We start from the raw sequence: 18,413 nt of genomic DNA, 5'->3' as shown, positions 1-18,413 counted from the left end.
CGACGGGCCCAACGCTCTCTCGCCCAAGGCGCTAACGAGGAGAAGCTGCCTACCCAAGCCCTCGGCGACTCGGCGACGTTGGCGCCTCGTCGCACAGCCTCGAGACGACGTTCTCTGCGCCAAGAAACGTTGCAGCGGGGACGTCGAGTGCCAGGCGAGGGAGAGTTGGCTAGATGGCGATAGTGCACCGCCTCACTCCGCAGCTAGAGGATAGCGGATAGCCAAGATCTTGGTTGCGATAGACGTTGCGATCGCTGTGACTGCGCCGTGAATCCGACGAGTCAGTGCAAAGCGCGTGCAGGACGCGAAACGAAGGAGACGAGAGGGACAGGCGGCGAGGCGGACGCACCAGAGAAGCAAGTCGTGCTCAAGATTCCCGCCCGCCCAAGTCCATCCTATCTGCACGCGGCGGCTTGATCACGAGCTCTCCGTCACCGCTGACCATGTGCGCTGGGTCGTGCACGTCGACGCCGTCGCCCGAAGGTGCAGCCTCGTCCACCTCGTCGATCCAGCCGGCGGGGACGATACAGGGTATCGACGTAGCGACCTGGGAGCGAGAAGTACGACGTTAGTACAGCGATCTCAGCACATGCAGCGGTGCCGAAGCAAAAGGACGCTTGAACCAGACTGAGAAGGACTCGAGACCCACCCAAGCTGCCCGGTTCAGCCATCCAGGCGCTCTTCGCCCCGTTAACCGATAGACTAGCTCGTCCGTGAAGGTGTTGCAGTTCCTGCGTGAAGAGGTAATCATCATCAGACGAAACCAGGCGAAGTGGAGCGCGACACTCACTTCTCGAGTAAGCGATATCGAGTCCCGTTCCAAGTTGGATCCGCCTTGAGCTCTTGCAGGATCCGGTATGCTCTCCGCTCGGCCTTGGTCATGTACTGCGTCCCGTCACTCGCGCCGCCATCATCCTCCTCCTCCTCCGCAGATCCGTCCGCCTCGTCGTCCACATCCTCGTCCGCCTTGAAGTCCATCTTCGGTGTCCGCCCTGGAGCTTGCGCTGAGTCGACGAGGTTAACGGTCGATCGCGAGTCGATGGACTGCCAGTCTCCGTACGACCGTCCAGCAATAGTCTCGTCCTCGCTAGCCTGGCGCGTCCTCTCCAGCCGCCTCCGTCGCTTCCGCTTGACAGCTCCTCCGCTGCTTCTCCGCCCGAACGCCTTCTCCCAGTCCTCCCCGAACGCAGTCCCAGCGTCGAGCGTCGAATAGTACCGCAAGCCCGGCATTCGCTGAGCCGCCGTTCCGGCCGGGATGCCAAAGACGCCCGTCACGTTTGGCGAGTCGTGTCCTCCGAAGGCGTACTCGGTCGGTGTAGGCGAGTGGTCCGTCGGTCCGAGGGGGATGCGAAGCTGGACTGACGAATGGTAGACGCCCGATCCGCTGTGAACAGACGCGGTGCTCGTCATTGCCTCGTAATGAAGGTAGCAGAGGCCACCACGCACATGAAGTTCAGCAGCGAGCCGAGTTTCGATGGTGGGAGCTGTTTCAAGATGAGGAGGAGAGGGGGTGAGCGGGACAGGTTGGGACGGCGAGGGTGAGCTGTGTGAAGACGTACGAGGTCGTAAACGACTATCTGGACCTGCAGTGACTCGTCAGCGTCTCTCGAAGCCATTGCCGCCGCTGTGGTCCTCGCCAACCCCCTCCTCGTCTCTCTCGCCTCGACTTGTCACCATTCTCGCACTCGTTGCCAGGAAAGCTTCGCAGGGACACCTACAGAAAGGCCTGCACACGTACCGGCTCAATATGGAGAACTACTAGTGCGCTCCTCGCTCCTCTCGCTCCTCCTCCCCACATTCCCATGGTTGCTCACCAACTCGCTTTCCTGCATCTCTTTACGCTTCGTGACGACTGCCAACACCTCTATCGCAACTTGCTCCACTCCCCCTCGCCCTCGAAACAGCGCCGGCAACCCTCTGAACCGGCTATCCTACCTCCGATCCTCCCAGGCGTTCCTCACCTCCGCCCTTCGCTCAGCCAAAGCCAAGTTCCTCCCGCTCGACTCGCTCTCTCCACTCTGCAAGCACGACAAGGACGGCGCGCGGCACCTCCACTTTGTCGGCTGGAAGGACGTCGAGGCGGTCGTAGGCGAGGCGGAGCAGGTCTTTGCCGGTGTCGACGGCAAGCGGGACGAGGATGTCCCCGAACTTGCGGTCCTAGGCCTCCAGGCGAAGCGCCTTGGCAAGACCCGCGTCGGAGACCTCTCGCACGACGAAAAGATGCGCTACTTCCTCGACCAGCCTGCACTCGTCTTCCTCGGCGTCGACGAGCGGTCCGCGCCCGAGTCGGCCAAGTCGCTGCCCGTTTCGAAGCCAGATGAGCACTCAACGCTCGAGACGCATTCGCCGTACGGCGAGCCGTACTGGGCTCTCGACGTCTCCGCCTTGCCGGACCTGAAGGAGAAGATCTTGCAGGCGAATGAGGGCGCCAAATTTATGGAGTTGCGGTCGGGCGCGCAGACCATGCCGACGCAGGAAGCGTCGATCGCGGCGGAGGCACGGGCGTTGGTGGACTGGAACACGCGTAACAAGGTGCGCGTGGGCGACGATGGCTTCCATTCGCTGGGTTCCCTCTCCGGGTGAGAGGCTGACCACCCTCTTCCCTCGCAGTTCTGTCCCGCATGCGCACGCCCGATCCGTTCCGTTTGGGCTGGCTGGAAGCGCTCCTGCATCCCCGGCGAACCTTCGGCGGACGGCGTTGACGGGCAAGCGACGGCATGCATCTCTCGCAAGGTGTGTCGAGTGACTCTCTGCCTTGCCACGTCCAGAGTCGAGGCTCACTACCGACTCGCATCGCAGGGCGTCCACAACTTCTCGTACCCTCGCACCGATCCGGTCGTCATCATGGCGGTTCTGAGTCCAGACGGCGAGAAGATCTTGCTTGGCCGGCAGGTGCGCTCAAGCTCCCTCCTTTGCTTTCACCGCCGACGCAGCCCGTCTGACCTTCTCGACGTCCTTCCGCAGCGAACCTGGCCCGCCCGCTTCTACTCCTGCCTTGCAGGCTTCCTCGAAGCCGGCGAATCCCTCGAAGAAGCCGTCCGGCGCGAGGTCTATGAAGAGGCGGGAATCGTCGTTGGAGATGTCGGCTACCACTCGAGTCAGCCCTGGCCGTTTCCGGCCTCCCTCATGTTTGGCTGCTGGGGAGTTGCGAAGACAGAGGAGATCCGAGTGGATTTGGATAACGAGCTTGAGGGTGCGTGCCGGGCTTTCGGTTTTGTCAGGCTGCGGACTGACCCGTTCTCTTCTCCTTCTCGCGTCTCTCGCCTTCATCTCGCTCCTGCCTCCTGCTACTCTGCCTCGTCTCACTCTTACCTGCGCTCTTCGGCGCTCCCTCCGTCATCCGTACGAAACCGCCCATACCCCTCTCCGTCACCCTCGCTTCGCACCTCCCGCAGACGCCCGCTTCTTCACCCGCGACCAAGTCCTCAAGGTCATCCAGTCGACGAAACCCATGCAGCTCAGTCGTGAACAGGTCGCACGGATCGATGGAAAGGAGGGCGCCTCATCGGACAAGCACGACCTCGAGGATGCGAAGAAAAAGGCTGACGACGAGGGATCGTTCCTGATGCCGCCGGCGTGAGCTCCCGCTCTCTCCTTGAGTTCTTGTGCGCGCGCTGATGTCGCCGTTGTGCGCAGGACTGCGATCGCCAACACGCTCGTCAGAGCTTGGGCGACGGGCAAGCTCTTCAACCAGGCGCCGGCGTCGGTGTCGAAGATGTAGACGGGAGGTGTAGACAATAACTTGGCTGCATTGAAGGCATGGCACACAGCCTCAGCCCGTTTGAGCGAGAGATGGTCACAAATCGGATTGCAAGGGAGCCGAAGGATCCGTTCTCTCCTAGGTCCGCAATCAACGCAGCTGGTTCCGCTTGATCTTCGGCACATCGGGACAGGCTTGCGCTTCACACCGGCGAAGCGAGAAAGCTAGAATCCAGCGGTTGAGCTGCCGGGAGTACATGTTCAGGTCTTCTTCCTCGCTCCGCGACTACAGTCGCCATGTCACCATAGTCGCCGCATTCACTCAAAAATCCTCGCAAAGTTCCGCGGCTTGGTGTACAGAATGTAGAGAACGTATGCGCAACCGTCGTTCAAGCCGCCTGCATTCCTACACTTTCATCCCCTCCTCTGCGGATTCGCCGTCTTCCTCCCTGCGCATCTTTGACTGCGTCGACGGGGCGATGGGCGAGACGGGGAAATTGCTGGGAAGAGCTGGCGAGGTTTCGTCTTGCTTTTGCTGAGCGAGCGCTATCTACCAGGCAGCACGCAAGTCAGTATGGAACGTCCGGCGCAAGCAGCTAGCAGCTCACCGTGTTGCGCAACAAGGCCTCCTTGCCGTGGACGAGTGTACCGTCCTTGAGACGGAACGCGTTGACTGTCTTCGACCATGACTGCGCAACTCGGAACTCGGAGAGAGACTTCTGCGTGGTACCCTTCGACAGGTCGTCGTATGAAGCCGTAGAGAGGAGGTTGAGCGAGAGACTGAGAGCTGCATCGGGGATACGGATGCACATCATCAGCAGGAGCGCAAGAAATCGAGAAAGCATCTGGCAGACTCACTTGCGCGCCCGTGTACCCTCTTCCTCGTCTTTGCCGGCTTCGGCGCGGCGTCAGGCGCAACCTCGTCGTCCGTTGTGCAAGCGCGCTTGGCGTTCGTATCGCCAGACGGAGCGGCTGGCAAGGCACCCTGCTGGTCCTCCTTGGCCGCCTGCGCCGATTCCCACAAACGCATCTCCTGCGTCCACTTCTCCAGCTCGACTTTCGTGCGAGATTTGCGCGTCTGCGAGTTAGCGTTGTCAGCACAAAATGAACAACTCGAGACAACTGGGTGCGCACCTCCTGCTCCTCCGCCGGCAAAGCCCTCCACATCTCGCCGATTCGCTTGTTGATCTCAGTTGGCGGCAGGTCGGGGTTGTTGGCCTTGACGGCGGCGCGGATCTCGTTCTGGTAGCTTAGGTATGCGCTGGCGGGTCGGATCGGCTTGTTCGGGTCGCTCGGCGGACGATGCGAGCGGTAGTCGGATCGGACCTCAGCGCGCTTCGTCGGGTCGGTCTGAGGCTTGCGCGTGACTGGAACAAGCGCATTCGGTTTGCGACCAGCCCGCCCCTGCCTGGTCTTCTGGTCCTGCGGCATGAGCGTTCCTTCGAGGAGAAGGAGACGAACTTCGGCGTCCACCACCTCATCGGCAGGGTCGTCTTCCGAGACGGGCGAGAAGCGGGTACTCCAGATGTGGACGGCGTTGTGCTGACGAGCCAGGACGATGGCGCCGCGAGACGCTGGGACGCGAGGATTCGGCCGCAGGTCAGCCGATGGCTTCTGAGCGTGCGAGTGTGAGTGGCTTACTGCGAGTACGGGCCGCACCCCAATACACCGATGAACCGAGCGCTCCAGCGAGGAGCATGCCCGGCAGTCTCTTTTCGATGCAGGCGACGCCGTACGGGTGGTCCGGATGCTTCGGGTTCGCCTTGACAAACTGGGCGAAGGAATTGTGGATCGCTGCTTGTGCAGCCAGTCAGCGCTTGTCCTTTCGCACTCGTGAGCGAGAATTGTCGCACCGTCGTTGCCGACCAAGTCCTCCATCAGCTGGTTGTACCAGCAGTCGACCAAGGTGGAGGTTGAGCCGATGACCCTGCCATCATAGTGGATCGGGACGGCGACGGCCTGCAGCATGTGTTTGTTAGCGTCATCATGTTGGGATCATCGCTCGTTGCGCTCAACTCGCCTTGTACGCGCTGCGCAACTCGTCGACAACCCGCTTGACTTCGTCGGCATCCCCTGTCGCGAGCAGATGTGCGTGGCAGCTGATACCGGTCGACATCTGGTAGCGGCATCGGGGTGCCATTCTGCCGGGATGAGGAATCGTCGAGAGAGTTCGCTTGCAGCGGAAGACTCGGAACCTGCGAACAATCTCGCTCAGTCCAGCTCGCAGGAGATGACGGTCGCCAAAGGAAAGACGTACTCGAGGCACGCAGAGCACATCACGAGGTAGGTCTGCCCGGCTTGAAGATCGAGCGCCGCCAACTTCTCCGACACGCGAGATCTGCCATCCTTCCCTCTTCGACGAAGTCGCTGTCCGACTGGCTCGCCATACACGACCTCGCTGGCAAGGGGGAGGTCGTAGGTCCGCGCTTGAACCGGCGTCATCTGCCGTGGCGCCGAGTTGACCACCGCTTGAGCTGCGTCTCGCAAGTCGCCCAGGCCTTCCTTCGTAAGTCCGCGCCATTCGGCGGGGCTGACGGGGAGGACGAGCCCGTTGTTGAAGCGGTGCGAGATGAGGCGTTCGGTAAGCGCAACGACCTCGCCGGCGAGAGGGTTTGATGCGGGGATGGTGATGCGCATCGCGGTTTCGGCGGACATCGAGCCAACGGCATGTTTGTGCATGTGGAAGAGAGAAGTGAGGCCGGATCCGTTGTTCGAGGGATTTGCCGAACCTTCTTCGAGCTCGACGACGCGGAGGGAAAAGCGAGTGAGGACTTTCCGCTTTGTGTGAAAGAGGGCCGTCTTGTTCGATGGCAGATTGACGATGGTCCATGAGAAGAACGACGACGTGTCGTAGGTCGCCGGAACGCCGAGAGGAAGCGGCGGAACAGCCGAAGCTGCCGTCCGCTTCTCGACGAGTCGATGGAGATTCTCCTACGGGGAGCACCTTTTAGTGACGGTTCTTTGAAAGACAAGCTGGATACTCACGTGGTGGAGACGATTGCCGGCGATGAGGGCGGGAACAAGCTTGCCGGCTTGGTCGGCCTGGATGATGAAGTGAAGCTTGGAAGATCCCGCTCGATCGAGGCGACTGGAACCTATCAGTCAGTCTTGACAATACCTGCTCGAGTCGGAGGACTAGGACGCACCGCTGGGACCAGGGGAATAGCATCGACGAATTGAACATGTCGTTCGCCCATTCGAAAGACGTCGCGAAAACGCAGATGATTCCGCGGTCTCCGTCTGCATTGAGGTGCTCAATATCGTCTGCTGCCATGACGCCAGTCGTCGGGTCTCCCTGTGCGCGGTAAGGTCAGCTTGGACCGACGCGAGTCGAACGCTTCGGCACGCACTCCGGCTTGCTGCTTAAGTACAATGGGCTTGAGCGTGTCCCGCACATCTCCCGATGCGCCAGAGGGGAGCGCAACCTCAAAGCGCGACGCCTGACCGCTCCCGACGAGGAAAAAAGGACCTTCGAGGCGCCGTTCGCTCGCCTCCTCGGCCGTCCTGACTGACGCACACTCGCCCTTTGCGGCGAACCCGACGTCGAGCCACTCCTTCACCTTTCCCTCTTCAAGCAGCGGCTCCACATCCAGCGACTCGTCGAAGTTGAAGTCGGGCGGCAGGTCGGTCGTTTCGGCAGAGTCCGCGGCCGGCGACGCCTCTGGACTGGTCGTTGGGTGTACGCCTGACGAAGGCGTCTCGCCAATGACATCTGCGGGGGAGCCGCCAGTTGGTGTCGGAGGAGCAGGCGCGAAGAAATTGGCGGTGGATGCGGTGTGCGAGTCGTCGTCGTAGAACATCTCGCTGTCCTCATCCTCATCTGTCTCGTCACGCTCGGACTCCCAGTCTTCGGCAAGTAGTCCCTCGTCTGCGACCCCCGCAAGCTCGAGCTCGAGGCAGTCTGGAGGGTGAACGCTCGACGACCGCTCGTTCCCATCGTCATTCGGGCGCTGGCGCTGGCGCGAGTCGGGATGAGCAGGAACGGAGGTCGGCTCTTGAACATTACGGTCGGCGGACGGGTAGTCCGTTCGAGGGATGATGACGGCGGGACCGGGACCGAACGCTGGAATGGTGATGGGCTTGAACGGAGGGGTGTTGCTCGAGAGCGGCATCGTAGACGGCGGCGAGCCTCCGTCGTCCCGATGAGCGTGTCCGTGATCCGAGCGAGGGACGGCAAGCTTCGCTTGCACCGGGAAGATGGGCTGCAGAGGGTCGTCGACGAGGAGATGCGTATTCTTCCGCAATTCCTCGGCATGCGGGCCATGCAGCTCGTCGATCGAAGCGACGAAATGGCTCCGACCGTCGTAGAAAATGCGAATCGGATGTTGGTGAGGATCGCCGTGCAGTAAGCTGCGAACTTGGGCGATGGTCGCTTGCGTCGACTCGTTGGCGGTGTAGATCGGTGCTGGAAGGAAGCGAGTGCGCGAAGGGAAGCCGTAGTCGACTTGCGAAACGGAGAAGAGGATGACTGGGCGGCCGATCACGGTCGAGAGAACCGCGAAATCCGGGCCGTCCAGCCAGGTACCGTCCTGACCTTTCCATTCGACGAGCTCGTCCATATTGTAGACGCACTCGACGCCGTGTCCTCGTGTCTGGACGGTGACGTAGCCACGCTCGCGCATCTCCGGCGGCGCGTAGTTCTCGAGGGTCGGGTAGACATGGCGAAAGACGTTGACCATGGCGGTGCGGAGGTACGAAACGTCAAGGCCGGCGGGCTCGCCCATCGCGATACGAAGTGCGTCGATGCCGCAGTTCCCGTCCGCCGCCGTGAGCGCCCCGCCTCGAATCCAGCAGTTGTCGGAACAGTCGACCGGCGGCTCGTCGACAGGCTGATCGGGGCGGGGATTTTCGGCAGGAGGTCTGCGGTCCAATCCGCCTCGAAGTCGCAGCGACAACGCGATGGTTGCCCCACGCGCGATGTTGTAGTCCGCTAGCTTCTTGTTCCCGCGAAGGACCTGATCGGCGAGCGTTAGGACTTGAGCCTTAGGGCAAATGCCGGTCTTTGTGCGGATCGCGGCCTTGAGTTCGACCACCGTTGCCGAGAGCGGGATAGGGAGAACGAGCTGCACACGGTCAAGCCATCAGCTATAAGTCCCGTGCGCATGCTCTGAGACGTGGCGAAGTCAGACAGCGAACTCGGACGCACCGTCTTTCCGTCCGGCCTTCGCACGAACACTTGCGACTCGCCCTTGGCCACCTCGAACTCGATCACCTGTCTCCTCGCGACGCCTAGAGCGTGTGCCATTTCGAGTTGCTTGAGACCGGTACCTGCGACGCGGACGCGCTGGTCGACAGCGTGCAGGCCGGTCGCGGACTGGAGGGCAGACTCGATCTCGTTGAACGCTGCGCTGGAGCGAATGTCGAGCTTGACCTGCGGACAGTAGATGTCAACCGAGCTGTCGTTCTTGTCCTGAGAAACGAGCGCACCTTGAAAGCAACACCGTCACGCTCGGTCGAGTTGACCTCGACTTGACCGTGCGAGCCGTTCTTGACCGGCTCGGGATCGCTGCGAAGCTTGCATGGGAGGAGCGCGTTGCGATACTCCGTTGCGAAGGAGGGAGAGAGCGCGAGGAGGGCTGGATAAAACGGGAGGACGAAGAGGGGAGGTCAGCGAGCGGAATAGCAGATGGCTTTCCCCGACTCACCCTTCGTCCTGCCCCACTCCCGCCTCTCCTTCCGCACTTCCCAGCTCGGCTTCTTCTCTCTGCCCACCCAGCTCCTTGGCAGCCTCCTTCTCCTCCTCCAGCCGTTCGTTCCCTCCGTAACCCGTCCCTTCCTCGTCACCCTCGGCGAGACGATCACCCACGCGAGCGCGGCGACCACCTGCTCAAGGCGGATGTTGCGAGCGACGCGCGAGAGGCCGAGAATAGCGAGCGAGATGAGGTAGGCGAGCAGGTCGACCGCACGAACGACGTTGCCGAACAGGATGACAGGATAGAAGAGGTCGTGCGTGATGGTGTAGAGGAGAGTCGCGAAGTACATGGCGGCGTAGGTGAAGAAGTAGGCGACGTGAACGAGGGCGAGGCGAGGTTGCGCCGCGGACGCGAGCCGAGCGAAAGGGAGGAGGAGGACGGTCAGGAGAGTTGAGATGATGAGGACTGCGCTCGCCGGGCTGTTGTACGCAGCGAGGGCAGTGAGGGCGCCGTGCACGACGCTCCACATCCCGGCGAGAGTTGTCGGGACGAGGAAGCGGTCGAGGCGGCTGCGTAGAGGAGCGTTGGCGAGTGCGGGCGGCGGAGGGTGTGAGTGCGTGTTCTGGGGGGTCGTGTGGATGGCGCGCGGGAGCGAGTATGGCTCGGCTGTGAGGTTTCAGCGGAACAGTCGAGGGGAGAGGGACAGGAGCGTGAGTGAGCGGAGGATGAAGGTTGGAGATCGTCAACGCACCGCGGACTCTCGCGGACAGCCTGAGTAGTCTACTGAACACTCGATTACTCTTATACACACGCTCTCCAACCCGCCCTATGACGCCCCGCCGCGTCCGAGGCCGTCCTCGCCGCGTCCTCTTCTCCTCGACCCGCTCCGCCTCGCCTCGCGCCCTCGTCATCTATTGTTCTCCGCATTCCTCCTCCTGTTCATCTCGCAATGGACACGGTGGCCTCTGGAAGCGGTAGGCGGTGTGGGGCGCGGTCCTTGCGGTCCAGGCGGGGCTGAGGGCTGTGTGAGCGAGGCGTCAGCGCGAGTGTAGGGCTCACAACAGCGTGGAGAGACTCACCTGGGCGATCTCGAAGTCGGGACATCCCTGCAGAGAGCGGGGAGGTGGTAGATGTCCGCTTGTGTCGCCTGCGAGGAGACAAGGTCCGCGGACCCTCCGCAACTTGACGGCGCGGGTCTTGCGCGGGTCCGTGAACGCCTGCGAATGGAAAAGAGACGCCAATGCATGCGAGTGGGCGAGGCTGAGCAGTCAGCGAGCCGAGAGTGTCGAGTTCCCGAGAGTGAAGGAGAGTCGCTGAATCCAAATGCTGGTGTGGCTGGTCGGCGGGGACCTGCCCGTGTTGCGTAGCGAGTGAACGACTTCGTTCGAGCGTCGGGCAAGAGCTATGGTCGACTCAGAGGTCGTCGGCGAGCAAGTCTGATCGGGGCGAACGGCCGCGGCAGAGGAGGTCGACTAGAGTCCGTTCGCGACGGGCGACGCGGTTGTAGCCGTGCAATACGTCGTGAAGGCTCGTGCTAGAATGTCGTGAGCTTTGAGGTTGTCGAGAAAGGGAGGCGAGCAACAGCGAAAGCCCGAGCCCGTCGACAAGCCTGAATTGTTGCTGCAAGAGGACGAGCTGTGCAGCAACGACATGGTCAGTGGCTGCAGTTGGGACTCGCACGAGCGTCACGACTCGAGTAGGGGAGCGCTGCACCTGAACCTGTCCCAGTCTCGTCCGGGGGGGAGAACCTTGATCGAGCGGGTATGATCGTGTTGCGCCCGAGCTCGTGTGCTCGGATGGACGAGTAGGGCGTCCAGCGGTTGAGCAGCCATTGGCGGTCAAGTTCGGGCGGAAGTCGCAAGGTTATGGGGGGAGGAGGCGGGGCAGTGCTGTTGAGCGATTTGCCATCTCGACGTGCAAGAGGCTTGCGGGTCCGCGACGACGCTTGATCGCGATCCTGAAGAACGAAGACAGCCTGTTGAAAGCCATGCGGCGGTGAGGGCGCACGAGAGAACGGGAAGCGGAGGTGGTCGAGGTTGGTCAGGGTGGCTGGTAGGCGCGCGCTGACAGCGCGCGGCGTAGGCGCGTAGGCGATGTCAGCCGTGCAGGCGTCATGCGACGGCCGGACAGCATCTCGCATCTGCCCGAGTGCGTATGAACTAGGGCGAAGGGACGAAGAGCAGCAGTGTGTCGACGAGCGCGAGCGGGAACGAAGGTCGAGTCGTCGTCAGCGAGTCGATCTCGTAGACGGGGCGAGGGCCGGGTAACGCTCTACGATAGGGATTGGCGCGCTCTGGCAGGCCCAGCATCAGCGCAGAAGCGCTCGACCGGTATCTGCCGTGCGAACTGAGACACCATCCTCCATTTCGCGAATCCTGACTCGCCTTTTTCTGCCGCTACGTGCTCCAGGGTGAACGAGAGGACGTATCCTCGAAAGACGCCCTTGCAGGCAAGTAGCAGATGTAGTTGCCCTCGAGTGACCCGACGAGAGCGACCAAGCGCTAAATCCTCGAGACCGCCCGTGGTCGGGCCATCCGGCGGGTTCTGGTGAGCTCGGTCGCACGCAGAGACGCTGTATTGTGCATAGGAGGACGAGGTGCATGCAGGCTGTTCCCGACGAGCGGATGCATGGTCAGCGCGAACGTCGGGTACGAGGAGACGGCGACGACCCTCGCGCCGACCATGACTAGGCAGCACGTCACGCACCTTCGGTATAGTCACCGTGAATGCACTACTCGCAGATGCGCCAGCACGTATCGTCCAGCACGAAGGAGGGCACGAGGGGACAAGGATCGCCTCGATCGTCCGTATCGACGTCCTTCGAGCCTGCAGCCTCTCGGCACGCATCCTGCGCTCGAACGTAGCCTCCCTTCTTCTTCGTGTGGTCCGCGAAGCCGTGTGTCCAAGTCGTGATCCTCGTCGCCGGGTCGCTGATGACGGTCTCTGCTAGAGAGGAGAGCCCGAGGGCCGGTCTTGGTCGTGTCGAGGGCGTCGTTGCGAGGCATAAGCATAGCACCGCTAGCAGAGACGCACGACGAAGCAGGGTAGCGAGTGGAACGGAGAGAGCACGACTCTCGGTAGATGCGGGTCTCGCAGACTCGCTACCGTCGTGTGTGGTGGGCTGCTCACGATACATGTGGACACAAGCGCCTGCTCGAATTCTGGTTTGTCCTCAATGACTCTCGGTAGAGTTGGGTCTCGTCGTCTTTGGCATTACGGCGAAGAGGCAGGCGTTTGCAGCAAGGCCAGGCAGCCGAGGACCTCTTCTCACATGCGTGTGGTATGTACCGATGAAGTGTCGGGCTGCATTCGCAAGTACAGTGCGGCAGAAGGTGTAGAACGAGATGTCAGAGCGTCGGTCGAGAGGAACGGGTTCGCTGTGTTCGGGACATCCGCTGCGAGTGCGGTTGACTGCCTGGCGAGCCGAGAGTCAGTGTGCAGGAGGGGTGAGTGCAGCTGTGCGTACGACGAATGATCCGCCTGGACGCCCGCTCTCGCCCTCGACAACCTCGTCACCCTTGGCTCCACATTCCTCGCCTCCTCGCGACGGCGCCGGCTCGCGGAGATGCGGAGAGGTCGGAGAAGATGCTTCACGTGCACCTAGGTTCGTGCACGATCACGCGCGCTCGTTTGTTTGGCCTGCAATCATCGACGCTCGCTCGGTCGCCTCTCCCTTCGCTCTCTCGCTTCCACCTTCCGCCCCCACTCGTCCCCACCACCGACCCCTCCTCCGTCTATCAGCCTCCGCCGCGCCACAGTTCCCCGCTCCTATGTCTCGCAGCATACGAGGAATATAGAGCGAGACTCACGTGCCTCCCGCTCGCGCCTGTTCGCGGTGGTTTGGTGGTGTAGTACGTTCGGCGAAGGGATCGGCCTGCCAAACAGGATTTACAGCCGCGCACAGCTCATGCAGTAGGCTCGACCGAATACGGCGTAGCAAGAGTACTGGCGCTTCGGCCGTCGAGGCTATTCTGCGGACGCAGCTGATCCGCCGCCTGTGTGGGACCGGGGAAGAGCGCAGGCTGCTCTTTTCTTCTTGATACCTGTCGCGTGCAATCCCCTCAAGGCGCCCATTGAGCTGCACTGGGAAGTGCAGCCTCTGCGCCGAACCTCGTCAAGAACCACGACCACAACGTCGCGAGCTTCCTCCCGCTCGTCCTGTACGAGCAGTTCAAGTTACTCTACAATTTCTGCTTCCTCCTCGTCGCCCTCTCACAGCTTGTCCGGGCGATCCGCTTCGCTGCGTGAACCTCCGCTCTCGATGATTCCGCTTGCTCAGTCACTCATGTTTTCATCCTCTCACCGGCTTCCTCGCGGGCTACATCGTTCCCCTCGCCTTCGTTCTCGCCTTCGGAATCGGCAAAGAGGCGTTCAACGACTACAAGCGCTACCTACGAGATCGAGCCGCCAACTCCGCCCTGTACAGTCGCCTCATTCCGCATTCCGCCTCGACCCCTCACTCGTCCATGCCTCGTCTCCCACGCCCTCCTCCGCACCGCCTGCTAATCCTAACCCGACAATTCAGGTTCCAAAGATGGCTCCCTGAACCAGGCGTCCGGCTCAAACACAGAGAGCTCGATGCCAATGGTCTTCAAGCGTTCCTGCAAGACCCAGAGGATCTCGTCGAAAACCGGCCCGTAGTTCGTACGATTGACGGAGATGGAGCGAAGAGATGGTGCGTCGCAAGAAGCCCAGTCGAGCACTTTGAAGGCGTCCTCCTGGAGGAACGGCAGGATGTTCCATAACTTGAGCTCGACGAGTTTGGGGAAGGGCGGGAGACAAGGGTCAGGGAAGGGATCTGCGCGGTCAACTACGATTGCTGCACGCTCGAGAGCGGGGCAGACCGAAGCAATGATGTCGATTTCTGCCGCTTGAAGGCCGTCCGGGTGTTCGATGCAGAGCGAAGTGAGGTTGGGAAGCTTGTTGGCCTTGACAAAGATGTCCATGATCGGCGCAGTCGAGGTGACCGCCCCGCGCGTGACGATAGTCAGCTCGGTCGTATTCTGGCCGGGGATGAAGCATGGCTTCGGGTGCTCCTCATCCGCCTCGGGGTACCAGGGTCGTAGGTCGCAGATCTGGAGCATCTTGCAGTTCGGAAGAAGGCGGCTTGCCAGTGACTTCACGGCGGGCGAGTCCCGGCCGGTGTCCCATTCGCTGTCTGCAAACTCGATGGTGCAGTCGATGACGCCTTCGCGCAGAAACTTGGCTGCGGGTGTCATGAGCTCGTAGACGTCATGCTCATTGCGTAAGATGAGCGTATGGACCTCTGCGACGGCGGCTCGAAGGCAGAAGCGGCTCGAACAGGCGAAGGAGACGAGGTCGCCCATGTCGAGCTCGACGAGCTCGCTCGCGACTCGGGCGACGAGTTCGAGCGGAAGGTAGTACAAATGCATCATCTGCAGGCCTGGGACAGTCAGCGTACGCCCCCGCGGCAGGCCAAACCAACGATTTCAGGTGGACGCACGAGCAGAGGCTCTGCGGCGAGCAGAAGACTCGGGCGGGCGCGGGCGCTGCAGCAATGGCTCAAAGACGGCCGTGTAGCGAGTTCGAGGCCTCCCCAAGCGTGTCAAGCGAAGGAGCAATTCGAGAGAGAGAGGAGAAGAAGACCGCGCAGCAGGACGAGGTGGGGGCAGCGAGCAGCCGGCGAGCGATCTCTCGAAGCCCTTCTAGCCAACGACCACCGAGTCTAGGAGCTCGCATCTGAACTGTGCTGTCCCAGATCGCGCCACGAGAACAGGACGCGAGCGCGGTGAAGAATATATGCACGTTGTTGTTTCTCCCCAGAAATTGTAGTTCAGGTGGCCAAGACGTAAGGCGTGACGCTTACACGTATTTTATTGAGACCCGTCAAGATCGTGGGTTCAATCCCCACCCTGAACAGCTCCTTTTTTTGCGGTCTATGGACGGGCTCCTACGCTCCCCGGGCGCTCCAGCGGTGTGCAATCGCAAGGAGTAGTGTCTCTTTTGCTGCCGAAGCGCTGGGAGACCGCTGGTGGGCCGATGGACGGAGGAAAGGGTCGCGGAAGCTGGAGGAGGAGAGGCGGAGCATGCTCGGCGGGGGCGGCTTCGCAGGGCTAGCTGCGTGCTGTACGCCAGTATAGGGACGTATTTAGGCCCAATGGAAGCCTCAGCCAAGCCTACGAGCGTTTGTGGAGCTGGCAGTAGCAAAGTGATGAAGAGACAGGAGCTTCGGGGCGGAGGCGGGACAGAGGCGTCGATTCTTCGCGCGACTGACGACGGAGGCTGCAGAGAGCTTCAATAAGCAGCTTGCGGTTGACTGAGCTAGCAGCAGCAAGCACACGACGAGCGCACCAATGCTGGACCTTCGCAAGTCCCTCTCGCCAGGCCATCCTCTCAGCCAATCCTCCGACACAGCCTGCTAGGTACTCTCTTTACGTTCTTTCTCGGTCTACAACGGTCTCCGACGCGTCTAGATCTTGTACGTGACCTTCTGGCCCGAGTTCTGCCCTCGTAGAACCGTCAGCAACGCTGCAGGCTTTTTGAAGCGGATGGAGCGGCTCACACTGCCTGCCTTGAGGTACTCGAGGCCCTCGGTGATGTTGTCGAGGCCGCCGTCGAACGAGCGGATCGGGTTGGCCTTGAGCTTACCGGAGGCGAAGAGGTCGGGAAGGATGTTGGCGCACCTGCGGTCGGGGAAGCGAGGCGAGTCAGCGGGAGCTTGAGTTGGCATAGGCATCGTCGTGGTTGCAGCGAGCAGACAAGAGGCGAAGAGAATGCAGGACGCACCACTCCTCCATCTGACGCTTGTCTTCCGGCATCGCGGGGAACGTGACGCCCGGCCAGTCGAACTCGACGCCCAGCACGGTGTCTGCACACGGAAGAGTGGTCAATACTGCATCAGGCCGCACAGAACGAGCGTTACGCACAAACAAGGTTCATCTCGGCAGGAACCTTGTCCTTGTACTGCTGGAGCTCCTCGTCCTTGTTCGTCAAGAGCGTCATGATGTGGCCCTCGCCCTTGGCCGCAGCGACAGCCTTGACGCAGGAGACGGTCGTCTTGCCCTCGGCGATCGTGTCGAGGCCGTACTGGAGCGACGGGTAGTCCTTGGCAATCTTCGACGAGACCTCCGGGTCGGAGTCTGCACAGCCGTAGTCGAAGAGAGTCAGCGAGCACCTCAGGCAACGGTAGCTGAGACATGAACGCACAGGAGTAAGCAGCAGCCGCGCCAAACTCCTTGACGAGGTCAAAGTTCTTCTCGCTGCAGACAGCAATGGGCGTGTACCCCGAGAGCTTGAGGAGTTGGAGAGCGTAGAGGCCGACAGAGGTCGAACCGCCCCAGATCAAAATGGGCTCGGCGTTCTTTGTCGGGTTGGAGGGGAGGTTGAGCTTGAGTCGCATGTAAAGCGCTTGAATCGCGGTCCCTGAGGTTCAGTCGAGTAGAGTCAATGCTTCGAGACTTTCGAGGACTCAAGGAGACGGCGGACTCACAGGGACCGATACCGCCCGCTGCAGCCGCCTCCTCGTCGCTCACGTTCTCGGGCACCTTCCAGACGAGAGTCGCCTGCGCCTTGACATACTCGGCGAACGAGCCCTCGCCCTCCCACTGTCCACCGTGTACAAATGCAGCGACGCGGTCGCCCTGCTTGACGTTCGAGACGCCCGAACCGAGTTTCTCGACTGTGCCGGCAAAGTCGCAGCCGAGCCACGAGTTGTCCGGGGCGAGAAAGTCGCGGCTGTGCGTATTAAAAGCAGTGTGAGCCGGGGCAGGCGCAGGCGAACGATGGAGAGACTCGCTGTTTCCCTGTCAACGCGAAGGAAAGGAGGTCGACTTGGTCAGGCTGCAGGTTTCTGCGAGGCGGAACAGCCGGAACGCACAGTCAGTCGGGTTGAGAGCGATGGCACGAGTCTGTCGAACGGAAGAAGGGCGTAAATGAGGAAGCCGGGACGTGGAAAGGGAAGCGAACGCTGGACCTTGACAACGACCTCTCCGGGGCCAGGCTCGGGGATGGGGAGGTCGCGGATCTCGGTCTTGCCCTTGGTGGGAACGACGACGACTTTGGGCATTGTATTGATGTTAGTAAGTGGGATAGAGTGAGAAGGAAGAGGGAAAGAGACGAAGCCGACTTGATCTCCGGATCGCTGACGGAGACGACGCCTCCACTTCCGCGCTCCGCGCTTGACGGACGACGTGCTCGCTCAGCATGGACACCAACTGCACAGACTGCACGCCAGGATCATCCAACAGCGCGGGCAAAGCGTCACCGTCTGCGAACCCCGCTTCATCAGTCTCGAGGCCGGACGACCCCGCCCTGTTCGACTCGTCCACCTTCGAGCCGCCAGAGCTCGGCAGCAGCGAGGGAGAGACCCCCAGACTGTGCATCGAGTTCTGCGACCGCTGCAGGGTGCGTTGTCGCGGTGTTCTCGCTCGCTTGTTCTTCGTCATTTCGTCGCGAGGAGACTCACTCCAACCTGCTGTGCGCGCAGTGGCTTCACAGAGCAACATGGACTCAGACTGAGCTCTTCCTGACCTTCCCACCCTCTACCCACTCGTCGACCGGCCTCCGCTCCATTTCGCTTGTCCCTCGCAACGCTCCCGAGACGGGCGGTCGCTTTCGAGTCTGGCTGTTGCGGGATACGGCTCAGCGAGACGCGCAAGGGAAGGAGAAGGAGAAGTGGAGAGGCTGGGAGCTCGTTTGGGATCGAAAGATTGAGGGAGGCTTCCCTGAGATGAAGGAACTCGTGCGTCAATTCCTCTTCTCCTCGCCCTAACGACGCTGAGGAGGTTGCCCATACAGAAGCAACGCATCCGCAACCTTATCGCCCCGTCACAAGACCTGGGTCACAGCGACAAGCCCGCCAAATCCTCCAATCCCGTTTCCTCCTCTCCCTCCGTCGACGCCCCTCCTCCAGCCAACACAGCCGCCGAGTCCGTCTCGAAAGGTCCAGCAGGAGACGTAGCGGACGATGCGGAGGGTGTGACGCTTGGAGCGCAAGGAGGTGCGGCGCCGCCGGCGGAGGAGGAGGGGATGCGGCCTTTGACGAAGGCGGATTTCGAGCCTCGATTTCGGTGCGCGTGAGATGCAGGGCGTACGGATGTGCGTATGAATTGCAAGCGACAG

At 61.6% G+C, this 18,413-nt stretch overlaps 7 protein-coding genes across 7 annotated transcripts; 2 read left to right on the top strand and 5 right to left on the bottom strand.

The window, feature by feature from the left end:
- Positions 1-367: 367 nt before the first annotated feature.
- On the bottom strand, positions 368-1,616 carry RHTO_04836 (protein of unknown function DUF862, eukaryotic protein; the record flags this gene model as incomplete). Its single annotated transcript, XM_016418500.1, has 5 exons — positions 368-547; positions 650-731; positions 791-1,384; positions 1,447-1,484; positions 1,560-1,616. 5 exons carry the CDS (start codon positions 1,614-1,616, stop codon positions 368-370), a joined length of 951 nt encoding a protein of 316 aa, XP_016275776.1.
- A 131-nt stretch (positions 1,617-1,747) lies between these two features.
- On the top strand, positions 1,748-3,721 carry RHTO_04835 (NAD+ diphosphatase; the record flags this gene model as incomplete). Its single annotated transcript, XM_016418499.1, has 7 exons — positions 1,748-1,761; positions 1,905-2,532; positions 2,611-2,733; positions 2,800-2,892; positions 2,965-3,193; positions 3,396-3,576; positions 3,637-3,721. 7 exons carry the CDS (start codon positions 1,748-1,750, stop codon positions 3,719-3,721), a joined length of 1,353 nt encoding a protein of 450 aa, XP_016275775.1.
- A 384-nt stretch (positions 3,722-4,105) lies between these two features.
- RHTO_04834 (polyubiqutin 1) lies at positions 4,106-10,436 on the bottom strand (the record flags this gene model as incomplete). The annotated part of the gene is made up of 16 exons (XM_016418498.1): positions 4,106-4,249; positions 4,308-4,486; positions 4,558-4,777; positions 4,834-5,273; positions 5,341-5,493; positions 5,553-5,658; positions 5,720-5,894; positions 5,957-6,630; positions 6,685-6,787; positions 6,846-6,994; positions 7,050-8,762; positions 8,846-9,070; positions 9,127-9,275; positions 9,345-9,901; positions 10,290-10,353; positions 10,412-10,436. 16 exons carry the CDS (start codon positions 10,434-10,436, stop codon positions 4,106-4,108), a joined length of 5,076 nt encoding a protein of 1,691 aa, XP_016275774.1.
- Positions 10,437-10,866: 430 nt separating this feature from the next.
- Positions 10,867-11,472, bottom strand: RHTO_04833 (uncharacterized protein; the record flags this gene model as incomplete). Its single annotated transcript, XM_016418497.1, has 2 exons — positions 10,867-10,967; positions 11,046-11,472. The coding sequence occupies 2 exons, from the start codon at positions 11,470-11,472 to the stop codon at positions 10,867-10,869; spliced, it is 528 nt and encodes a 175-aa protein (XP_016275773.1).
- Positions 11,473-13,840: 2,368 nt separating this feature from the next.
- On the bottom strand, positions 13,841-14,725 carry RHTO_04832 (uncharacterized protein; the record flags this gene model as incomplete). The annotated part of the gene is made up of 1 exon (XM_016418496.1): positions 13,841-14,725. One exon carries the CDS (start codon positions 14,723-14,725, stop codon positions 13,841-13,843), a length of 885 nt encoding a protein of 294 aa, XP_016275772.1.
- Positions 14,726-15,762: 1,037 nt separating this feature from the next.
- RHTO_04831 (zinc-binding oxidoreductase ToxD) lies at positions 15,763-17,358 on the bottom strand (the record flags this gene model as incomplete). The annotated part of the gene is made up of 9 exons (XM_016418495.1): positions 15,763-15,795; positions 15,856-15,976; positions 16,080-16,161; positions 16,220-16,432; positions 16,500-16,715; positions 16,783-17,027; positions 17,089-17,095; positions 17,170-17,200; positions 17,266-17,358. 9 exons carry the CDS (start codon positions 17,356-17,358, stop codon positions 15,763-15,765), a joined length of 1,041 nt encoding a protein of 346 aa, XP_016275771.1.
- Positions 17,359-17,495: 137 nt separating this feature from the next.
- RHTO_04830 (selenoprotein, Rdx type family protein) lies at positions 17,496-18,371 on the top strand (the record flags this gene model as incomplete). The annotated part of the gene is made up of 3 exons (XM_016418494.1): positions 17,496-17,696; positions 17,779-18,033; positions 18,090-18,371. 3 exons carry the CDS (start codon positions 17,496-17,498, stop codon positions 18,369-18,371), a joined length of 738 nt encoding a protein of 245 aa, XP_016275770.1.
- Positions 18,372-18,413: the final 42 nt, after the last annotated feature.

The sequence above is a fragment of the Rhodotorula toruloides genome, assembly GCF_000320785.1.
Source record: "Rhodotorula toruloides NP11 unplaced genomic scaffold Scaffold3, whole genome shotgun sequence".
In the NCBI taxonomy this organism is placed as follows: Eukaryota; Fungi; Basidiomycota; class Microbotryomycetes; order Sporidiobolales; family Sporidiobolaceae; genus Rhodotorula; species Rhodotorula toruloides.
Note: the sequence above shows the minus strand (reverse complement) of the source record. Positions and strands in the feature narration are given on the sequence as shown.